The sequence below is a fragment of the Rhincodon typus genome, chromosome 14 (genome assembly GCF_021869965.1).
Source record: "Rhincodon typus isolate 14 chromosome 14, sRhiTyp1.1, whole genome shotgun sequence".
Lineage (NCBI taxonomy): Eukaryota > Metazoa > Chordata > Chondrichthyes > Orectolobiformes > Rhincodontidae > Rhincodon > Rhincodon typus.
In genome coordinates this window covers 62974469-62993577 of record NC_063345.1, presented here as the reverse complement: position 1 = coordinate 62993577, position 19109 = coordinate 62974469, and the positions used below count along the sequence as shown (strand labels likewise).

The 19109-nt window shown below is 39.6% G+C and overlaps 1 protein-coding gene across 13 annotated transcripts in view; it reads right to left on the bottom strand.

Moving 5' to 3' along the window:
- Positions 1-19109, bottom strand: part of hdx (highly divergent homeobox) — a 92104-nt gene that overhangs the window by 11896 nt on the left and 61099 nt on the right. For 10 of the 13 annotated variants that reach the window (XM_048605351.1, XM_048605353.1, XM_048605352.1 and 7 more), the window contains 3 exons: positions 12081-12227; positions 4306-4504; positions 3116-3252 (listed from right to left, as the gene is read on the bottom strand). In XM_048605351.1, coding sequence (XP_048461308.1) covers positions 3116-3252; positions 4306-4504; positions 12081-12227 — 483 coding nt within the window. The remainder of the gene's footprint in view (positions 1-3115; positions 3253-4305; positions 4505-12080; positions 12228-19109) is intronic. The other 3 variants (XM_048605354.1, XM_048605357.1, XM_048605361.1) reach the window with 3 other exon arrangements.

Genomic DNA, 19109 nt, shown 5'->3' with positions numbered 1-19109 from the left:
ATCTTCTATCCGCCTCCCCCTCTCTCCCTATTTATTTCAGAACCCCCATCCCCTCCCCCATTTCTGAAGAAGGGTCTAGGCCCAAAACTTCAGCTTTCCTGCTCCTCTGATGCTGCTTGGCCTGCTGTGTTCATCCAGCTCTACACCTTGTTATCTCACTGGCAATAATATATCGGGTGGCATCGTGGCTCAGTGTTTAACACTGCTGCCTCACAGCGCCAGGGTCTCAGGTTCAATTCCACCCTCAGGCGACTGTCTGTGTGGAGTTTGCACATTCTTCCCGTGTCTGTGTGGGTTTCCTCCATGTGCTCCGGTTTCCTCCCAGAGTCCAAAGATGTGCAGGTTAGGTGGATTGGCCATGCTAAATTGCCCATAGTGTTCAGGCACGTGTGGATTAGTTCAGTTATCAGGGGATGGGTCTGGGTGGGATGCTCTGAGGGTCAGGGTGGGCTGAATGGCCTGTTTCCACACTGTAGGGATTCTATGAGCCATGAACTATATTAGCCAAATTGAATGCTCTTCACAAATTCTACACCATTACCGAACACTAGATGACAGTATTTGACTCCAAGTTATACCTTTGAATTTTGCTAGCTGCAACAAATGTCCTTCAATTGAAGTGTTTCCAGCAAATGTAACAATCTGATGTTTTACATCGTTTCTTGCTAATCACAAAGTAATACTATCTTTATGACAAACTGCACGAAACTCACTTAACAGTGTAAGATCTAGTATGTTTGAGCAAACACCTTCAGGAAGTAACTCAAGTGAGATAGATGTATCACCAGCAATCATCCATATTATTTAAAAATGTGCTTAAAGGAGAAAGTAAGTATTTCTAAGTTGCATTGTTTTGTTTTAAGGGGCAGCAGTTCATGAATTCATGTGTGGGAATTCACATTGCAAAGGCACTGCACAGCAACGTCATTGCACAGCTCTCCCACATATATTGATTTCAGCACAAAAACAACGCGAAGTGCTTTGAATAGGTACCGTTTCACAGACGCTGGCAATTCCAAAGCCTTGATCATTTGGTTTTCCTGCAAGATTCTGCAAATCAATTGATCACAGCCTGCCTCAATCGTGTTATGACTGTTCATTGTTGCCAATAATCACTTGGATGGTGATCAGGAGCAGCTTCTGCTCAGTCTGTGAAGTGTCAGAAAAGTTGCTTTATCCACTTTTGGCTAAGGACTGGCTAACATAGCAGAGGTCAACCCCATGTGACGAAGTAGCATAAACAAGTGAGCAACATAGAAGAACAGCCCTATTTTCAGCCTCAAGATTGTAAATAAACTTCATGTAAACCAATGCACATGTCTTCCTCTGCCTCAAGTAAGAGTTCATTAAAACATCCACTCTGTATTAATTTATAAATAAAGGTGTTTGGGGTTACACTTTTTCCTTCAGTAAGATTAAATACAGGAAGAGTGTTTCTGGAAGGTTATGGTCGAACGCAACAAATGAAATTGCTCTGTTGTCATTTTAATATCAGACACTTCTTCACTAGTGGATGCACCTGAATGAACATTCCCTTACTGACTCACATATCAATATTTATTAGTAAAGTTAAACAAGTGTTAGAAGTGCAGATTTTTCACACTGTTCCAAAATAAGCAAGCGTTATTAATATTTCTGAGCTTTTCTTAGGATTCCAAAGGAGTTAAACTAGCATAAAAATAGATGATATACTTGCAGCATGTTTTTCATTTTCATTAACCCTATGTCTTTTGTATCCAGTCCTTTGCTGGAATTCTAGCTGCAAAATGGACTGTCAAACTGATCTAATTCAGCTTGGTCTGGATTACTTTCCTTTCCCTGGCACAGAAGGAGTGATCTCCACTCAGCAGACCCTGATTTCTCCCTCTAGCCTTCTTCTAATTGGCCTGTCTAGAAACATGCCTTTTGCAGATCTACATACACATGTATGCAGGTCAGTTACCCTGCATTGTCGCACTGGTTTAATTAACAGCTGCTGTACCAATCAATCAATTGGTCAGCAAGGTTTGCAGACCACAGTCTCGTGTGACTCTTCAGCCAACATGTTTCGGACACTACTTCTCGCCTTGAAATTGATAGTGCTAAAGCTGGTCAGCATCAGCACTTCAGCTGCAAGACGACAATAATAATGATAATTGAACAATTACAATGCCAATACTCGTTACCATTGGGCACCAGAACATAGAAGAGATATACTATGTCCCTTACCTGCAGAACAACATCTCCAGACAGGGTGATGTAGAAATTTTAGCATTTGGTTTCCAGCAATGTCACAGAGTCTGGGCATCCAGCATCACTGATAAGCCATGAAGCCGTGACTCTACATGCTCTTAGTAGTAAAAACAGCAAGGAGGAGGAAGATGAAGAAGATTGGCAAGATATGGAAGAAAATAGCAAACACCATCACACAAGTCGATCATTCTTTACCAATGTCACTTAACAGGAGATCCTGGGCAACACATGGAGAGACAGCATCATCAAAGAAGTGCTGCAGAAGATTGCCTGCGGGACACTGTTTCAACAAGAAAAGTGATGCTATGTGGACATGTTCTTGGCCTTCTGAGTCTACACATCACCGAAGCAGCAATAGAGTGGACACCACAAGATTGAAGAGGACACAAGGTCAACCAGAACACCTGGCAAAATACATGCAAGGAGGACCTTCAAAAGCAGTACATTACTGGAGATGCAGCAAAAGAAAATGTGATAGACTGGGGGCAGTGACAAAGTCTGTCACTAGCTTCCAGTCCTATTAGGGCCATTGTCCAAGTCTAAGAAGACAAGTATCCAGAAATTTAGATTTGTAGCAAGTTTCAAGGAAACAGATTTCCAAATTTCACCAGGTTTACTGTAATGAAAGTACATTATCTGTACACCTGCTCAACTATTATGTAGGCAGTTATTTGTAAACCAAACTTATAAGTAAATTACTAATTATTTGAGCAAAAGCTATCTTGGTTGCTTCATTTCTTCGATGTATCCAATATGCTGAAGAAGTGTTTGCTCTCTCTGTATCTGATTGGAGGTTTGAGCGAAGGAATGACTGAATGGAGAGTTTCACTGCAAATTCCCACTTCCAGTTCTAGTATCATATTCCAAAATTTAAAAACATTACCACTTTTTCTAATGTTGGAATACTGCATGATCCATCACTAACACTTTCTCCATCCCCATTCTCTTCTGCTGCATCTTCCTCCTCTTCCGCTTCTTCATCTTCCTCCTCCTCCCGTTGCTCCAATTCACTTGGAGCACCTATGAAGACCATGTATGAATTACGGTTTACAACTTAAGAACTATAGAAAATAACAAGAAAAGCTAGGTTAGATATCAATTCCTACTGCTTTAAAAAAGTATGAATCACAGAAGGTAGGTCTGCAGGTACAACAAGTAATTAGGAAGGCAAATGGAATTTTGTCCTTCATTGCTAAAGGGATTGAGATTAAAAGCAGAGAGGTTCTGTTGCAGCTGTACAAGGCGCTGGTGAGGCCGCACCTGGAGTACTGTGTGCAGTTTTGGTCTCCTTACTTGAGAAAGGATGTACTGGCACTGGAGGGGGTGCAAAGGAGGTTCACTAGGTTGATTCCGGAGTTGAGGGGGTTGGTTTATGAGGAGAGACTGAGTAGATTGGGATTATATTCATTGGAATTCAGAAGATTGAGGGGGGATCTTATAGAAACATATAAAATTATGAAGGGAATAGATAAGATAGAAGTAGAGAGGATGTTTCCACTGGCAGGTGAAGCTAGGACAAGAGGGCGTAGCCTCAAGATTAGAGGGAGCAGATTTAGGACTGAATTGAGAAGGAACTTCTTCACCCAGAGGGTTGTTAATCTATGGAATTCCTTGCCCAGTGAAGTAGTTGATGCTACTTCAGTAAATGTTTTTAAAGATAAGGTAGATATTTTTTTGAACAAGAAAGGAATTAAGGGATACGGTGAGAACGCGGGTAAGTGGATCTGAGTCCACGAAAAGATCAGCCATGATCTTATTGAATGGCGGAGCAGCCTCGAAGGGCCGGATGGCCTACTCCTGCTCCTAGTTCTTATGTTCTTTAAAATGAACAAGAATCAAATAAAAATGCAAATATAACCCAAGAGTTCAGAATTATTAGTATTGGCAAACGTGCACAAGGATATCAATGTAAAGTATAGTAGCTTAGGATAAATTATGTTCCCTATATACACAAAAGGTACCTACTGCCATTTTCTGAACACAATTTTACGTTAACAAAATGTTTGCTTACATATCTGAGTTATCCAATGTAGAACTCTATATCACTCAGAAAAGCTCTTAAATAGATTGTACCTTCAGAGAAACTAACATCTTCTTTGTTCTTCTCATTGTCCTCTGAATTTTCAGGAAGCTTTGAGGTTTCAGCTTTGACTGCAGGCAGTGAGGGTGAACTCGATTCAGGCAACTTGGAAAAATCTGCTGGTCCACCACGAGCAGGAGGTAGCTCAATTCCCAACTGGCGGTATTTCCTTCTCCGATTTCCTATCCATGTCTTTTCACAAGAACAAGGGGTAGGGGTGAAATAAAACAGTACTGAAATAAGAGCAAGGAAAAGCATCTAAACAGCTGAAATGCTCAAATAAAAGACAGGCAAAGTGACCAACCTGACAAGGCAGGGATAGATGGAGAGAGAAATTGACAGGATGGCACACTACAATGAAATATTCAAATCTTTCAGTTTCTTTGAAATTCTTAAATTTATTTAGCACAGGGATGTGGACAGGAATAATAAGCTATCATACGATGTTAATATTTCTTTGCCCAGAAGACAATGGAAGTCGACTACATATTGTAGTAAAAGCAAGGGAACAGGCCAGAGCAGACCTGCACAGCATATCCTCTTTGTTAAAGAACATCAATGAACAAGTTGAATTTGTACGGCATTTGAGCACTTAAGAACATAAGAACATAAGAACTAGGAGCAGGAATAGGCCATCTGGCCCCTCGAGCCTGCCCTGCCATTTAATAATGGCTGATCTTTTTGAGACTCAGCTCCACTTACCCGCCCACACACCATAACCCTTAATTCCTCTACTGTTCAAAAATTTATCTAGCCTTGCCTTACAAACATTCAGCGAGGTAGCTTCAACCGCTTCACTGGACAGGGAATTCCACAGATTCACAACCCTTTGGGTGAAGAAGTTCCTCCTGACCTCAGTCCTACATCTGCTTCCCCTTATTTTGAGGCGATGCCCTCTAGTCCTAGTTTCATCTGCTAGCGGAAACAACCTCCCTACCTCCACCTTATCTATTCCCTTCATAATCTTATACGTTTCTATAAGATCTCCCTTCATTCTTCTGAATTCCAATGAGTATAATCCCAGCCTACTCAGTCTCTCCTCATAATCCAACCCTCTCAACTCTGGAATCAACCAAGTGAATCTCCTCTGCACCCCCTCCAGTGCTAGTATATCTCTTCTCAACTAAGGAGACCAAAACTGCACACAGTACTCCAGGTGTGGCCTCACCAGGACTCTATACAGCTGCAGCATTGCCTCCCTGTTTTTAAACTCCATCCCTCTAGCAATGGCAGACAAAATTCCATTTGCCTTTTTAATTACCTGCTGCACCTGCAATCCTACTTTCAGTGATTCATGCACAAGGACACCCAAGTCCCTCTGCACAGCAGCGTGCTGCAATTTTTTACCATTTAAAACATAGTCCATTTTGCTGTTATTCCTACCAAAATGGATGACCTCACACTTATCAACATTGTACTCCATCTGCCAGACCTTTGCCCACTCACTTAGACTATCTATATCCCTCTGTAGACTTTCAGTGTCTTCTACACACTTTGCTCTACCACTCACCTTAGTGTCATCTGCAAATTTTGACACACCACACTTAGTCCCCAATTCCAAATCATCAATGATTAATTTCCAGACAAAATGCCAGTGCATATCTATTTGACGGGAAAAAATTCTAAATATGCACTGCAATTTCTTAAAACTGTCTGAAATGAGATGGGCAAATACACCCCAAATAAGGTGTGCGCTCTCAGATCAGCAGTGAAACTCATGGCAATGACTGAATTAGTAAACTGTCAAGGAAAAAGCAACAACTTGGACTTGGGTGAAACTGAGGGTTATTCAACTTTAAACAAAATCCTCTCATGCGCTCGCCAAATAGCCTTGCCGAAGGAGTGACATGCAAAAGTTCAGAACTGTTGCCTATCATACCCACTCATTTTCAAGTTGCTCAGCAATCCAGTTGATGTTCAAGTAGCATTTTAAAATACATAAATTCTGCAGTGGATTTATTAACTACAAGTGCAGATTGAGGAGACCTGTCTACTTTGCAAACTCAAAAAAAAGATACTCTTTACATTACCATTTGAACTGGCATTAACAGGACACCAGCTGAAACATAACACACATTGGACTGCTTAAAAGGCTGCTGCTGAGCTGCATTGTCAACATTGGGAAAAATTCTTAATATCATATTTTCGGGTGCAAGGCAGCTACACACTGAAGTTGCTCTCATGTTATGCACAAACATCAATAAAAGTACAAAAGAGATCTGTTTAATTTGGTGTTGTTTTAATACAAGTTTACTGCCCTATAGATAAACACATGGCTACTTCGAGTCATTGGAGTCTCATGGGCATAGCTGTTTCAATAGCGTTTTATAGATATGCGAGCTGGATTAGATCCATTTCCTTGCACCCTGGTGATTAAAACCCAAGAGAAACTGTGAAGTTGGAGTAGACGTAGCCATAATTCTTCACTGGGAGCACGTGATTCTAATAAAACAGAAAACTCCTGAGAAATGGAAAATCAAGCACCACATCAAAGTGCCTCAATGCCAATAACTTATCTAGCAGCACAAATAACCCAATCTTGTTACGACATCCTTCAAAATGCGATTTCCCATTTCCCAAGGAGGTCTGCAATGTTATCGTTGTGTTTATCGCATTCAGTCTTTAATTTTTACACGCCGCTTGCTACCTTTACTCGTTGTAGAACATTAATAAAACCAGTTAAACAACTCCTCATGCAATACATTTGGAGCTCCCAAAGATACTTTTGCAGGTTCAACATCATAAACTGTTTCCATAGGTGGCTGAGTGGGATTTGACACACCTCCCTGAAATGACTTGTTTAAAAGCATAATCAAAGGACCTAAAACTAGAATCCACTGAATTATCAATAATGGATATTTAAAACTTCACATGAATGGCCCTGCACACTGTGCAAACGCTAGCCAAGCGAAACCTGGTTGATCTGAAGCTTGAGATGAAATTGAGCTATTTCACAGGATGTGAACGCAGAACAATTATGATCAGTTTTGCTTGGTGCAATCAGTACAATATATATTTACAACAAAAAAGTCATATTTCCTCGAATCTGTGGGTAAACTTAAATGATGTCCTTTAAACATCTTCCAGCATTTCCTTAGTGAAGTCCCTTACAAATATCCTTTCAACAAAACTGGTTTCATTACAGCCTTCTGATTTCAATGCCGGTTTTTCTCTGGGCCTCTGCCTCTAATCTCCCTCTTCACAGATATAGAGAGATCAAAGTTTCCCATCACAATGGATTTGAGGAATTCTTCAACTGCCAGACAAAACAATTAATTACTTATTGCTGATCTCTGCTAAATTTTATTTAGCATATTAATTCAAAACTTAGACTAAATTTTGTTTTCAAAAAATCAAAACCATCTATATTTTCTTATCACTTCAGTTGAAACACAATCCAAAAATGGTAAAATTGGATACTGTAAACTTCAGCAGGTCCACGAACAAACTGGTGTAGTACCCCAGTAGAAATATTACTGAATGAAAAATTCAATTGCCTGGTCTAACAATTTGTTTCAAATCCTACTGTGGTAGTATGAGATTTTAGATTTCTTTGAAAGTGGTTGTGAATTTGTTCAACAGTTACTGCAAAATAGTTTCACTAATAACCCATAATGAAGGACAGATCCAGCTTCACCAAATGGTGTCCATACATGACTCCAGTCCCAGCGGGGTCAAACTCTCAACTGCCCGTTCAAATGGTCTAACAAACGACCACTTTTAATCAAATGCTACAAACACAACAGGAGTACATTCACTACTCAGACTGCAGCATTTCAAGACAACAGGCTATCATTTACTGTGGGCAACCTTGGCAGAGTTTGAATAAAAAGAATTACGTCACAAAGCTATCGAAATCTGGGAAAATTAAGATTTGCACCAAGCAAATCTGACTATTTCAAGCCCTGATCACCAAATCACAGACTTGTTACAGTGCAGGAGCCATTTGGCTCTTCATGTCTACATAGTTCTCCCAAGCAACAATCTGCTTAGAGCAAATCTCTCATCTCCTCCCTTGAAACCTAGACATTGTTCCATTGTTACACAATTCCCTTTTGAATGCTTCAACGGAACAACTTCCACCATACTCTCAAAGCATTACAGACCTTAATCACTGGCTGCACGAATAGTTTTTTCTGCTGTGAAAGCAAAATATTCCAGGTGCTGGAGATGTGAAATAAGAAGTGAAAGTGCAGAAACTCAGCAGGTCTGGCAGCATCTGTGAAGCGAGAAACAGAATTAACATTTCAAGAATCTTCTTCAAAACAGAAGATGCTAGAAAATGTTGGATTTTACCCTGTTGATAAAGGTGGAGGGGGAGCAAGTCGAACAGATTGTGAGGGAGTCCAGAGCAAAAGAACAAAAGTGATAACTGTAGTATATGTTAGATATCGAAGCTAAATAAATGTTAATGGTAGGTGCAAACAGCAGAAAGTACACAGCTTTGCTTAGAGTAAACCCATGCCATCAAGAAACAGGAGTAGGAGAGTGCACATTTGAGTACGTGCATGCAAGACTGCATGTGTGCGCACGAGTGCGTGCTTGTTACCAAAATTGATAAGTTTTTACTCACGTTACTTTTGCTTCTCTTACAATAACTTAAAATTTGTGCTGGTTGTTCTTGATCCTTTCAGGAGTGGGGAAGGTTTCTCCCTATCTACTCTATCTAGGTGCTTCATTACTTTGAATACATTTAGAACAGACTATTACAGCACAGGAGCAGGGTCTTCAGCCCACCATGTCTGTGCTGAATAATGCCATTCTAAGCTAATCACATCTGTCTGTGCAGCATCCATATCCCTCCATTTCCTACCTTTCCAAGAGTCTGTCAAAATGTCTCATAAACATTGCTATTGAATTTGCTTCCACCATCTCTCCTGGCAGCACGCTCCAGGCACATATCGCCCTCTGTTCAAAAAATTTTCCTCACACCTCCTTTCAACTTCACCCCTTTCACCTTAAACCTATGTTCCCTAGTACTGACATTTCCACCCTGGGAAAAAGACTCAGCTATCCACTCTATCCATGCTTCTCAATTTTACATACTTCTATTGGGTCACCCCTCAGCCTTCATTTCTCTCGTGAAAGCAATGCAAGTTTTTCCAACCTCTCCTTATAGATAATACACTCCAATCCAAGCAACACACTGGTAAATCTGTTTTGCACCTTCTCCAAGGTCCACATCCTTCCTGTAATGTGGCGACCAGAACTGGACATAATACTCCAAACATGGCCTAACTAAAGTCTTATACAGCTGCAGCATGACTTGCCAATTCTTATACTCAATGCCCTGATTGATGGTGGCATGCCTTCTTTACCATCTTATCTACTTGTCTGCCACTTTCAGGGAGCTACAGACTTGAACCCCTAGATCCTTGTGTACATCAATGCTCCTATGGGTCATGCCATTTTCTGCGTATTCTCCTCTTGCATTTGACCTTCCAAAATGTATTGCCTCAGCCTTATCTAGAATAAACTCCATCTGCTTTTTCTCGGCCCAATTTTTCAACTGATCTATGTCCAGCTGCATCCATTGACAATCTTCCTCACTATCCACAACTCCACCAATTTGTCTTGTCTGCAAACTTACTAATCAAACTCATCTCTATTTTTATTCAAATCATTTGCATATATTATAAACAGAGTTTCCAGCACTGAGCCTTATAAAACACCACTGGTCACAGACCTTCAGTCGGAAGAACATCCCTCCACAACTACCCTTCGTCTTCTATGATCAAGCCAATTTTGTAAATTCTATCAAATCTTCTTTTGGACCATCTTTCTCCAAACAGTTACAAAGATGGATGTTGTGACTAAAAAGTTCCTTATCCTTCTAACCATCCTCATGAATCATTTCTACACTGTTTCTAAAACCTTCATTTTCTTTCCACTCTGTAGTGCCCAGAACTAAGCACAACATTCCAGTTGACACTGTCCTATACAGGTTCTATATAAACTCTTTATCCTTACATTGCAAGTTCCTGTTTTTAAAGGCTAGGATACTGTATGTTTTAATAATGACACTCTCAACTTGTCCTGCCACCTTCAACTATTATGCTTGAATGCATGCGGGTCCTCTTCTCCTGCACACCTTTTAGCATTGCGCCCTTCATGTTATATTGTAGTCCACATTCTTCCTACCAAACGATCAATCCCCATCTCTCTACTTTGAACCTAGTGTGCCACCGTCCCCCGTTACCAATCTATTAATGCCGTACATCAGGAAAAGCAAGGGGCCCAAAACTAACCCCTGGGGAACCTTCTAAGAAACATGCCCAAAAGACATCTATTAATTACATTTTCCTGTCATTCATGTATCCACTGTCCTTTTAATTCTGTGAGCTATAGTTTTCCTCAAGTCTGTTATATGCAACTGCATAACATTTTGTAAGTCCCTGTGACAACGGATATTTGAAATGCAAAGGTCTTTCCAAATTGCTCTCCTTCCTAGAAAATAATATTCCCCATCTTATTCTATTATCATTATCCTACTCATCTTGCACTTGATCTAGCTCATCTAGTAACCATTGAGACAGACAACCAGCAGTGCTACTAATTGCTACATGTTGGTTATGACAACAGTCACACGACATTATTGTGAGGGTCTGATTCTGAGTGAAGACCAAAGTAAGATCTAGGCATGAGGCTATGTCGTGTGGAGCAACAGGTCTCGGATCTTGGGTATAGTTTGAGCTCCGATGTCACGTGGACTGAAGGTAGTGGACCCATCCAGATCCAAGTCAGATATGGTGATCAAATTTTAAGTGGGTTTTGAAGGGGTGGGGGCTTAAGCTGAGAGAAATTTACCAGCCAGAGTCTCAGGTGGGGCGTGATGGCTGAAAATATAATTTTCTTTCTATTTGCAGAGGTTTGTCATGTATACAAGGTCATATTTATGTCCCTGCTGCAAGTAATGAGTAAGTGAAGGATAACTAGGGGACGGGATGGCCTAGTGGTATTATCACTAGATGATTAATCCAGAAACCCAGCTCATATTCTGGGGACCTGAGTTTGAATCCTGCCATGGCAGATAGTGGCATTTGAATTCAATAAAGAAAAAAAAAAATCTGCCTAGCCAGAAACAGCTGCATTCCTTGAGTGAACAAATAAACTAGCAACTCATGACTTGTGTTGCATAAAGGAATCAATGTCACAGCAAATGAGTGAGGTGGAAGTCGAAGAAAATGGTAAAAACCAAGTCACATTGTCTACTGTCAAAGGAATGCACTCTCTTACATCCTTCTTTTTCCAGTCTTGCAAACTTATTGAAGTTAGTGTGATCAAAGCCGATTTCTGACATGATTAAAATGATATTAAAGGCATCACTTTCAAAATGCTAGACTTGGATGTGAAAAACTACTATGCCATTTTCAGATCCTATATATTTTGGCCGATTTTAAAAATAGCTGGAAGCCTCCAAGTCCTTTGCAGAGTCAAGAATCTGAACAGAAATACAATGCATAATACAGTTCTTCTGCACTGCTATAAAGTATCAGTTCGGATAAGATGCTGCCAACCATTCAATAACCTTGGAACCTTCAGGAAGCACACTTGGCAATATTAGTCTATTTCTGGCACAGGTTAAGAACATTCTGACAAAGCAGCAGCTGATGTTGCACCTCGATGTACAGTTTATTTATTTTAAGAAACAATCGAATAAGACATACTTGCATATGGCCTTGAGCAAGCTTAGAATGATTTGACCCACATCACTTAAACTTCCCGAAGAAGTAGGGAAAATGTAAATGCACCAAGATGACATTCTTACCTTGACAATCTCACAGTCGACATTTGATTCCATGGCAACCGCTTCTATTTTTTCTCTGCATATTGAACCCAGGCTGGTCATACCCACATCCCAATATTTTTTCAGAATGGCCAGATCACTTTCACTAAACTGGGTACGATCCTGGAGCTTAAATAAAGAGAAAGCTTAATATGAAGAAAGAATTGTGTAAATAATGCATTATGAAACCTGTAGTAAAATGCTTCAAAATGAGGCAATTTGTAATTCAGAATTTACATAAGGCATTAAAATTATGTTGCATTGCTTATTATGGATAAAATTAACGTGCAACTCAAGTCAGGAATCTGCAAGCTGGCTTACTTTCTTAAAAAAAGGATAACTGTGTGATTATAATCTTCAACCTATTATATACTGAGAGTTGCAGTCTCCAATTTGTAACTCAAGTACAAACTGGCACTATTAGAAAAAGAATTTTGGTGTATCCTGTAATTTCAACAATTACAATTGCTATTTAAGCTTGTGATGATTTAGTTACTCAAGTGGCATACTATAATGAAGTAAAGTTAAATAATGAGCTTAACAACTAGGCTGCCGCTTACTAGACAGGCATTCTTGTGAATGAGATAGGTGGTATTTCTAGGGTGGGTAGCAGTAGCAAGTGACCACTATTTATATCGGTTTGTCAATGCTGCACCGAATTGCACAATGTAGTTAAGTGTGATGCAAAGCATGAAGAGTAGAAGCTTTTCTAAAATGGACAGCCTGTGAAAACATGTTGAAGGCTGTTCAAAACATTCCAGAAAGAGTGGGAAAACAAAGGTCAAACAACAAACTTAAAATTAGTACAATGAAATAGACAGTACTGGAGAACTTGAGTTTAATTTTCAACAGATCCCCAGGACTCCATGGCCAACATTCTAAGACCCTAAAATTCTAAAATCTCGAATAATTTCTAAGAAGTAGAAAGTAGAAAGTAGAAAAATAAAGGAGAAAACAGGAACTTTGAAGCAGTAATCAGGAAAATATAGACTCTATTATTGGGGATGTGGAAAAAGGCTCCTACAAAAGGAAAATAATGTTCGACAAAAAATGACTTTAAAATAAAACTAGCAGGCTATACAAGAGGGAAATCAACAGATAGAGTGTCTTTGGATTTTGAAAATGTATGCCATAATGTGACACACAAGAAATTATTGCACAAATTTGGGCTTGAGAGATTCAGGGGAACATATTATCAAAGATTGGTCAACAGAGAGAAAACAGAACAGGAATAAATTGATCAACTTTAAAGTTGGTGGGTTATAGCTATTGGGGCACTGCAAGGATCTGTGCTGGGCTCAGATATTTACTATCTATGTCAGCAACTTGGGTGAGGGGTCAAAGTACAACGTCTCCAAGTAATACAAAAACAGTTGGGAAAGTATATTTTGAGAAGCACAAAAAAGAGGCATTGGAAAGTGTTATGTATAGGTAAAGTGAGGAGACAAGAACATGGTAGATGGAATATAATATACGCAAGTGTGAAATCACCCATCAAAGATAAAATGGAAAACCTGAATATTTTTGTATGGTGAGTGGAGAACACAAGAGGGAGCCAAGTGTGCTTGTACATGAACAACATTAAGTTAAAATGTAGATACAGCAAGCAATTAGACGGGCAAATAGCAGTTAGGTTTTGCTACAAAGGGATTAGGTACAAGAATAATGACTTTTTACTCCAATTACATACAGTCTTAGGCAATCATTTGAGTGTTATGTAAATTTGATCTTTTCACCAAGGATATACTTGACTGGAGGGTGTGGAAAGAAAGGATTGCTAATATGGATAGATCCTGTAGACTAGGTGGCTATTCACTAAAGCAAAGACTAATGTGCAGTGATCTAACTAAAATGCATAAATTTTTTTTGAACACTTGCCAAACTAGTTACCAGTAGCATAGTTCCCCTGGCAGGGGTTTGGAACAACAGGTCACAGTCTAAGATAAAGGGATCAGTGAGTTAAGGCCGAGATAACAATAAATTTGTTCTCAAAACAAGGGTGTGGACATTTGGAATGCTACACTGGATAGCTGTGGATAATTAGTCATACAACATATTTAATACAAAGACAGTAGATTTCTGGATACTAACTACTATGGAGTTGAGGAAGAAGCAGCCACAGCTATGATCTTAGTGAGTGGTGGAACAGGTTGGAAGGCTGAATAGCCTATTTCTGATCCTGTTTCTTATATTCTAAAATACTAGATAACAGTCAAAAGGCGACACCAGTCAAATATTAAGTGGAAAACATGGCCCTGTTCTCGATTATACTATTGATAGGCCAGTGAAGCAAGTTTATCAATTTCACTCTCAGTAAGACCTTTAGGGCTTTTGTATTATTTATTCTCTGGATGTGAATGTCACCAGTAAGCTTGCACTTACTGTTCATTCTCAATTTCCCTTCTGATGGCAACTTTGGAGTCCATTAAGGCTTACACACACATTCAAGGACAGAAGTCATTGATGGACAGGAACAGCAGGTGAGTCAAACAGTTAGGTTTGTCCACTAAATCTGTTTTCACTAGTTACTTTCCGAGCCATTAACAACCAGTTTTGAGTTCTGTTTGTCTATATGCTCCAAAGGATTTAAATGCGCAGCTCAAATTAACTAAGCCATTATACAAATATATCTCAGAACAAGTGGAAGTTCTGGAGCAAATACAGATAATTGGATAACTAAGATATAAATTACAAGGCCAAAGACAGAGGGAAAGAGATTTGGAAGAGGTTACTCTTGTGGGAGGTATTGAACTAAGACAGTATTTGAACACAGACACAGGCAGGAGGAGAAAATAGTGAATTAAGAGAGCAAATGAAAAGCCAGACTGCAGCACACAAGACCTTCTCCATCTAAAATTCAGATAGGAAGAAAAAGAACTTAAACTGCATGAAATAGCCAAGTGATGAAAGGTGGTGCCCTTTTCAGTAGTAAAAATGGAGCAGTAAAATGTTTAAGAATGGACAATAGGTTACATCTGCCAAGAATATGCAAGCTCCACAGTACTGATAAAAAATTATTAACTGGCATTATTAACTCCATTTCTCCCTCCACAGATGCTGCCAGACCTAGTCAGAATTTTCTGGTGTTATTTCAGGTTACCTGCACCCACGGAGTTTGCATTTTAATGCATCCACTTATAACAGGGTCATACTGTTCAGTTCCAGGCCTGATTTCTTCTAAAAGAAGCACAGCCAATATGTCAGCTATATTCATTGTGTTAAAAAGGTAAGTACAGATGAAACAGAACATTTGGCTCAGATTTTTTTTTTGTTCCTTCATTCCACATAAACCCTTGATCTCACTTATCACATTAACTGCCTACCAAATGTATTCAGAGCTCAGACTTTTCACTATCCAAACAAAACCATCTTAGATACTGGCCTTCCCTACTAGACCCATTTCTCCTTGTTGTATCATACTTTAAACTGAAACATTACCTATGGATTAAATTGAATGTTCCATTCACTATTTTATACTCTTACTCAGAAAAAGCACCATAGTCACAAAACTTTCAGCTCCTTCTGATAGGGCTGACTGAATTTAAAGGTAACTTTTGTACCCATTCCCATGTCTTTTAATTATCCAGAAATAATCTTTACAAAAGTACACAGCATGTGCATCACATAAGCAAGTAAGGTATGGGAATGATAGAACAAATCTATAGAAGTCTAATAAGCTGTCAACGATACCAGCAGTTTGGCAATGCCAAATAATTTGTTTGAAACAAAATATGTCTAATCAAAGCAATATTCACCTCATATATATTCTATTCTCAATTCAAAATTATTCAAGATATGAGAGGAGTAAATCTTTAAGCACTAAATTGCTACTTTACAATATCAGGTCATTTAAAATATGTAAATGGAATATGTAATATCTTAAGTACTTTAGCATTTTTGAATCCACAGGAGGACACAACTAATGGGATTTTATACATTTGAAAATGTCCTACTTCACACTATTTGGATTTACATGCATTGACATGTTTTATTTGCCACGTCTGCTGAACTGCACGGTAAGACTACATCATCTATATCAAGACTATAATCAAGAATTTATGGACTGTATGTCCTGTTAGGGTGAAGGGAAAAGCTGGCAGGTTTAGGGATCCCTGGCTTACAAGGGATACTGAGGCTCTGATCAGGAAAAAGAAGGCAGCATACATTGGATTTAAGCTATTGGGCTTAAGTGAATCCCTACATGACGATAAAAATAATGTAGGAGCATGCTTAACAGAGAAATCAGAAAAGCAAAAACAGGGTATGAGATGGATCTGGCAGATAAGGCTAAAGATAATCCCGAGAGGTTCTATAGCTATGCTAAGAGTAAAAGGGTGGCTTGGGAGAGAATAGATCCCCTTAAAGACCATCAAGGCTGTCTGTGTGGAGCCACAAGAGATGGGAGAGATTTTTAATGAAAATTTCTCCTCCGGGTTTACTGAGGAGAGAATCATGGATGCTAAGGAAATAAGGGAAACAAGTGGGGATGTTTTGGACCACATACATATTACCTGAAACAAGGTGTTTGTGGCCTTTAGACCGCATTAAGGTGGATAAATGCCCTGAGCCTGATCAAGTCCATCCTGGGCCACTGTGGAAGGCTAGGGAAGAAATTGCAGAGGCCCTGGCAGAGATTTTTGCTTCATCTTAGCCACTGGTGAAGTTCTGGAAGACTATAGGGTGGACAATTTTGTTCCAATGTTCAAGGAAGGCAGCAAAGACAAGCCAGGGAACTACAGGTCAGTGAGCCGGACATCAGCGTTAGGCAAGTTATTGGAGAGGATACTGAGGAACAGGATCAACCAACTCTTGGATAGTCAACGTCTGATAAGACATAATCAGCATGGATGAGTGCGCAGGAAGTCATGTCTGAAAAATATTTTAGAGGTTTTTGAAAAGATAACCAAGAGGTTAGATGAGGGTAGGGCAGTGGATGTTGTCTATATGGATTTCAGTAAAGCCTTTGACAAGGTCCTGCACAGGAGGCTAGTCATGATGGTTAGGTCACACATGATCCAAGGAGGGCTAGCTATCTGGATTCAAAACTGGCTCGATGGTAGGAAGCAGAGGGTGATAGTTGAAGGTTGTTTCCTGGACTAGAGGATTTGCCTAGTGGTGTGCCACAGGGGCCAGTGCTGGGACCTTTCTTAAATGTTATTTACATAAATGATCAAGGCATTATTACTAAGTTTACTAATGATACAAAATAAGGAGGTATTGTTGATAGCGAGGAAGGTGATCAAAAATTACAGAGGGATCTTGATCAGATGGGAAAGTGGGCTGAGGATTGGCAAATGCAATTCAATACTGATAAGTGTGAGGTGTTGCCCTTTGGAAAGTCAAACCAACATAGGACTTATACAGTAATTGGTAAGGTCCTGAGGAGTGTTATGGAACCGAGGAACCGAGGAGTACAAGTACATAGTTCGTTGAAAGTGGCGTCATAGGTCGCCAGGGTGGTGAAGGCATTTAGCATGCTGGCCTTCATTGGTCAAGGCACTGAGTATAGGCGTTGAGACATTATGTTACGGTTGTATAAGTTGTTAGTGAGGCTGCACTTGGAGTATTGTGTACGGTTTTGGTCACCCTGTTATAGGAAAGACATACTTAAACTGGAAAGTGTGAAAAGATTTATGAGGATGTTGCCAAGACTGGTAGGCCTGAGTTTTAGGCAGGGGTTGGCCAGTATAGGCCTTTATTCCTTGGAACGTAGGAAAATGAGGTGTGACTTTATTGAGGTGTATAAAATCATGAGGGGCATAGATAGGATGAAAGCATATAGTCTTTTTCCCAGGGATGGGGAATTGAAAACTAAAGGGCATATGGTTTAAGGTGAGAGGGGAAAGATTTGAGGAGGACCTGGGGGGCCACAACTTCACGCAGAGAGTGGTGCATATATGGAATGGGCTGCCAGAGAAAGTGGTTGAGGCAGGTACAATAGCAACATTTTTATAAAAACATTTGGATAGGTATATTGTGGGAAGGGTTTAAAGAGATATGGACCAAATGTGGGTAATTGGAACTAGGTGAGTGGGCACCATCGTCAACATAGGCCAGTTTGGGCCGAAAGGCCTGTTTCCATGCTGTATTGCTATATGACTTTATCTACCTGACAGCAGTTAAGTTCAATAAGTCAGAGGAATTAAAAAAGACATAAAACAGGTAGAAATTGTACACTCGGAGCACTGAGCCCCATTTCAAGTCATAAGAGAAGTAGGTGTAGTTTTCTTAAGACTGTCAGTATTTTTACGAAGCAGTTTGTATCATTTCTAAGTCAATAGCATTTTGCATAAATCAATTTTGTTGCAGCTAGGATATTGCATAATCCGGTCATTATAATACAGGAATACAATCTCACAAGACACAGGATAGAAGGAATTTATAAGGACATTGCCACGAACAAAGAATTTTAGCCATAAGTAAAGATTAAATAAGCGGAGTTTTTATTTCTGGTGAATACAAGAGGCTGTGGGAATTTAATTGAGAAATATGAACTTGTTGCAAAATTGGGTAGTGTACTTGTGGATTGGAAGACAGGACATTAGAATCTGTATGTAACGTGATAGGGGGGTGGGGGTGGTGAAAAAATGTGTGTGGTCCCTTTAAAAGATGATGTGCCTTTTTTAAAAGACTTGGAGATTTAAAAAAAAATGTCTGCAAGCAGCAGCAAGCAAAGAAAGTTTCTGAAATTTAAACATTTCTATCAAAAGGCTCTATGGGTAGCAGCCCAGTTTTGTTATTAAGGCAACCAGTTTAGATATCAGCCAATTAATTTAAACCTGGTACTTTCAGGCTAAAAACCAATTAAATTTGAATTTGATAGATTTGACAACCTCGTACCAATCCTATTGTGAGACACTGATAGGTCATCAAGGGTATAAAACAAGAGGGTATTTGAAAATCAGTGCGAGAACAACTGTCATCTGTTAGAGTTAACAACCTGCAGGCAGAAAGAAACAATCACCATTTGTTGCAGCTAGGATATTGGAGTTCACTGGAGTTCACTTCATT